This window comes from Drosophila obscura, unplaced genomic scaffold, assembly GCF_018151105.1.
Source record: "Drosophila obscura isolate BZ-5 IFL unplaced genomic scaffold, ASM1815110v1 contig_200, whole genome shotgun sequence".
NCBI lineage: Eukaryota > Metazoa > Arthropoda > Insecta > Diptera > Drosophilidae > Drosophila > Drosophila obscura.
This window is the reverse complement of record NW_024542791.1, coordinates 4,050,027-4,053,723: the sequence shown is the minus strand read 5'-3', so window position 1 is coordinate 4,053,723 and position 3,697 is coordinate 4,050,027. Positions and strand designations below refer to the sequence as shown.

General features: G+C 43.1%; 1 protein-coding gene across 1 annotated transcript; it reads right to left on the bottom strand.

The window, feature by feature from the left end:
• Window positions 1-1,624: 1,624 nt before the first annotated feature.
• LOC111078152 (putative odorant-binding protein A5) lies at window positions 1,625-2,474 on the bottom strand. Its single transcript, XM_022372699.2, has 2 exons — window positions 2,279-2,474; window positions 1,625-2,220 (listed from the first exon to the last, which is right to left on the bottom strand). Exons 1-2 carry the CDS (start codon window positions 2,426-2,428, stop codon window positions 1,735-1,737), a joined length of 636 nt encoding a protein of 211 aa, XP_022228391.1. The 5' UTR covers window positions 2,429-2,474; the 3' UTR covers window positions 1,625-1,734.
• Window positions 2,475-3,697: the final 1,223 nt, after the last annotated feature.

The following is a 3,697-nucleotide window of genomic DNA, read 5'->3' as shown; positions in this document are numbered from 1 at the left end:
GAAAGGTTTCGTATTGTTTTCATGTGATGTTGATTTCATTTGCGAATAACATTCACATCTCAGAATTAAGTGTTCTATGGTGATAATATTGTTCGTTCTTGCGGAATTGATAAATCAAAGTTTTTCATACAGATATTCGGCTCTGTTCAGGTGAGGATTATTTGATGTGGGAACGTACGAATGAAACTTCTCTTCCGAAGCATTCTCTGCTTTCTGGTGACTTCAAGAAGTTTTGTGGGTTAAATGAAACAATCCTAAGGGCATTGTGGAAATTTATTGCCACAGCTTTTAGTCCGACATATTTGCATATTTGAAAATATATACTGGCTGTCATTAAATAAATTACTGCATGCTGGTTAAATTATTAAATCAAAGTTGATCCGATTATATTGTTCCTCCAACTTTTATCCCCACTTTCTTCGCTCCCTGGGTAGTTCTCTCTTTTCTGTCATTGATTCGCTGGCAACTCAATCCGATATACTTTATCGAGCAGCGATACCCCCTGACTGATTGCTGAACTGTTCCACCTGCCCCACCTGCCAAGGGCTCAATGCTAACTGCAATGGCTATACTGCCACCTACCCCTACCACAATCCCAAAGCCCGCCCACTCTTTGATTGACTTGCAACATTTTCCAAATCCCCCCAGAGCCCCCCCAGACAACAACAACAACAACAGCAGTGGATGGCTGGAGAGTGGAAGTGGAGAACCTCAAGCAGCTTTGCACTTGGCACAAAACTCACTTAAACTTTGCAATCATGATAGGACGTAATGTTAGATTTCCATTTATATAGACCCCACTACTCCCCCCCACCGAAACAAGTGTGAAAGGTGCAACTTTCATGGGGGTGGTGGGGGGGCATGGATGGAGTTGCCATGGGGCTGGGCCTCACTCTTCTTCTCGCAGCTCCGATTCCACTCAAATAGTAACTAAACGCAGTCGAGCACAAAGCGCTTTTTGCGGCCAATGGCAAATAACCTTAAGGTTAAGATTACAAGGTAATTTGATTCAATTCCAGTGATAGGCGTGCCAAGGCAGCGGCCCAAGATGGAAACGGAGATGAAGATTGGGCGAAACGGAACGGTATGGGAATGGGATTGGAATGGGTAGGGGTTCCACAGACGACTCTCCTGGCGTACCGGTGTCAGGCCAATTTCCCCACTTTGAGTCGAATAGATGACAGTGTCAAGATAAGAACTGTTGCAGCTTTGCCTTGGCACCCCTCTGGGCAAAAGACTTTTTCCTATCTCATTTCCCACCCGACTTCTTTCTGTTTTTTTCCGCTTCTCCTCTTTTTTTGTTGGTTTTTCCTTTTCTGGCATTTGTTGTTGTTGTTTTTGTTTATCAGTTTGTGTATAAATTTGCCTTTATTTTGACATATTTAGTGGCCTCTGCGAGACAATAAGAAGCTGAAAGATTTCGCTCCGATTTAGCAGTAACTCCATTAAAATGCCATATACGGGGCACAAGTGAAGCCAATTGCAAAGACCCAAAATAATGGGATTAACGTTGCCGAAATGATTACGGATGTGCAGTGGCTTATAATCGTATAAATACCACAAAGAAAATAGTGAATGCAGAGAAAGATACTCACAGAAAGGGAGAATGGAAACCAACATTGGATTTGGGAATGCTCTCAGCTAACTAAATTCATTTATGAAGTAATTAATATAATACAACGAATAATTATAGCAGAAATATTAAATGGAAATGGAATTCTCTGCCATCTCTCCTCAATCAGAGACGCCGTAGAGCATCTTCATCAGCTCGGGGACATATTCATCCCACTTCGATTGGAAGATATTCCCAGCCACTGGCGAACCCATCTCATATTTCTGTGTGAACTTTGCCACATCGAAATTGCTGTGCCCATCGGCGTTGCTCAGCTCCATTCGCTTCTCGTCAAAGTCCATTCTATCCGACTGCTGATAGACGAGGATGAGGTACCGCTGCAAGCCGCTGTCCCGGGGAGGCAGAGGCCCAAAGTAGTCGGATATGGGTTGACCCTTCATCACATCCATGCCGGGCACATTCACCACTAGCCAATGCAGCCAGGAGCGGTACATGGGATTCTCTCGATTGGGTGCATCGGGACATATCATAATGACGCTGTAGAAGGATGCAGGATCCGCATTCCAGTCGAGTTTCGGCTGGAATTTCAGCTCTTTGGGTGTGTAGGTCTTGCCCTCCTCAATGTCAATGGTGTTGTCGTATTTTGCCTGCAATTTGGTTGCTTAACGAAACATTCTAGGAATTATTCCTGTGGCTTGAACTCACCCTGAGTAGATCCTTTGGTGCCTCATCCAGTATCTCTGGTATTACTTCCAGTTCCCTCATTATCCGCCGCACATTCAACTCATTCTCCTCTTGACTCCGACTTGGACGCCACAGGCCCACGAACAACAGACTCAGCCAAAACAATTTCATTGCTCCCAGCTACAGAACCAACTCTGGCTTTGGATATGCCAGTTCCCATTCTTTTTATAGCCGGAGCTTGTCAATGGCCAAATATAATTATAGAAATTGGCTCAATTTTCTATAATTCATTGGAGAGCAAATATTTATCTGAATAAAAACGTTGCTGCAATTGGAATAAGTGCAATTCGCTCTATTAAATGCGGGGAAATTATGTATAAATGCAGTCACGCAGCACTGGCAGTTTGAAGTAAAAACATTTTAGAGAACATTTCGAGGCAGAGGCTTTATTTGTGTTTGGCGGTGGCATTAAGTAGGTTATTTCCTTTTTTATCGTAAATATTTCTCAGATCTCTGTTTATTATTTTCTGATTTATTAGATTTTTCCCAAATGAATTAAATATTTTTTAAAAATATTATTCTTGGACTCCTTCTGCAGAGATTGCTGAACTTTTATTAGTATTTAAATTATAATATTTTTCTTTCTCCAATTAAAAACTAAAGCTCTTCGCGAAAGTTCACACATCAACGAATTAATATAAGTACAAACAATTAATTTAGACGTAACCCTTAATGGATTTTGGCCTTGCCGAAGTCCTAGAGCAAAGTGCAAAGAAATGAAAATGTTTCATTATTACTGCCGAGAGGATTATGTGAGTGCAGCTAGCCAGAAAATGCATTTACATGGCAATTATGAAAAATATTCCAACTGCTTTGCATAATTTCCAGCCCACTCTGATGGAATTTTGCTAGGAAAAAAATATGGAGAAGGAGAAATGGGAGAAAGGAAAGCTCGATTCAGTGAAGAAAAGCTGGCAGCATGTGCGTCTAATGTGCGCACATTAGCAACACAAATGCAGCCGCTCCAGGACCAAGGACGTGGTGGCGGAGGTGCGGGTGCGGGTGGGGGTGCGGGTGGGACTTGGCAGCCAAGTCAAAACTGAAGCCAGGACTAACTATGGAGCCGGAGGCCAGAAGCAGAGCCAGAGCTGGAGCCACTCAAGCAAACGAACGCACTTAATTTATGCAATTTGGTTAACAACGTTAAAATAGTAGACGAGAACCATAGAGCAGAGGACGGGGACGAGGATGAGACCCGGACGAGGCCAAGAGGAGCCCCAAGGATGATGCCAGACATAAATCAAAATGGAAACAATAACCCCTCCAGCGGAGCGAGCAAGGCAGAAAGATGATACACACACACATGAGTATGGGAGGAAGTACTGTACCGAAAGGAGTAATAAGGATAATGAAGCGGCAGCGTTTTGTGGCATGCAACCA

Excerpts from the sequence above, each read along its gene's own strand:
- LOC111078152 (XM_022372699.2), bottom strand. The coding sequence starts at position 2,428 with ATGAAATTGTTTTGGCTGAGTCTGTTGTTCGTGGGCCTGTGGCGTCCA. Across the intron at positions 2,221-2,278 it reads CACCAAAGGATCTACTCAGG|GCAAAATACGACAACACCAT; the intron begins GTGAGTTCAAGC and ends ACCAAATTGCAG.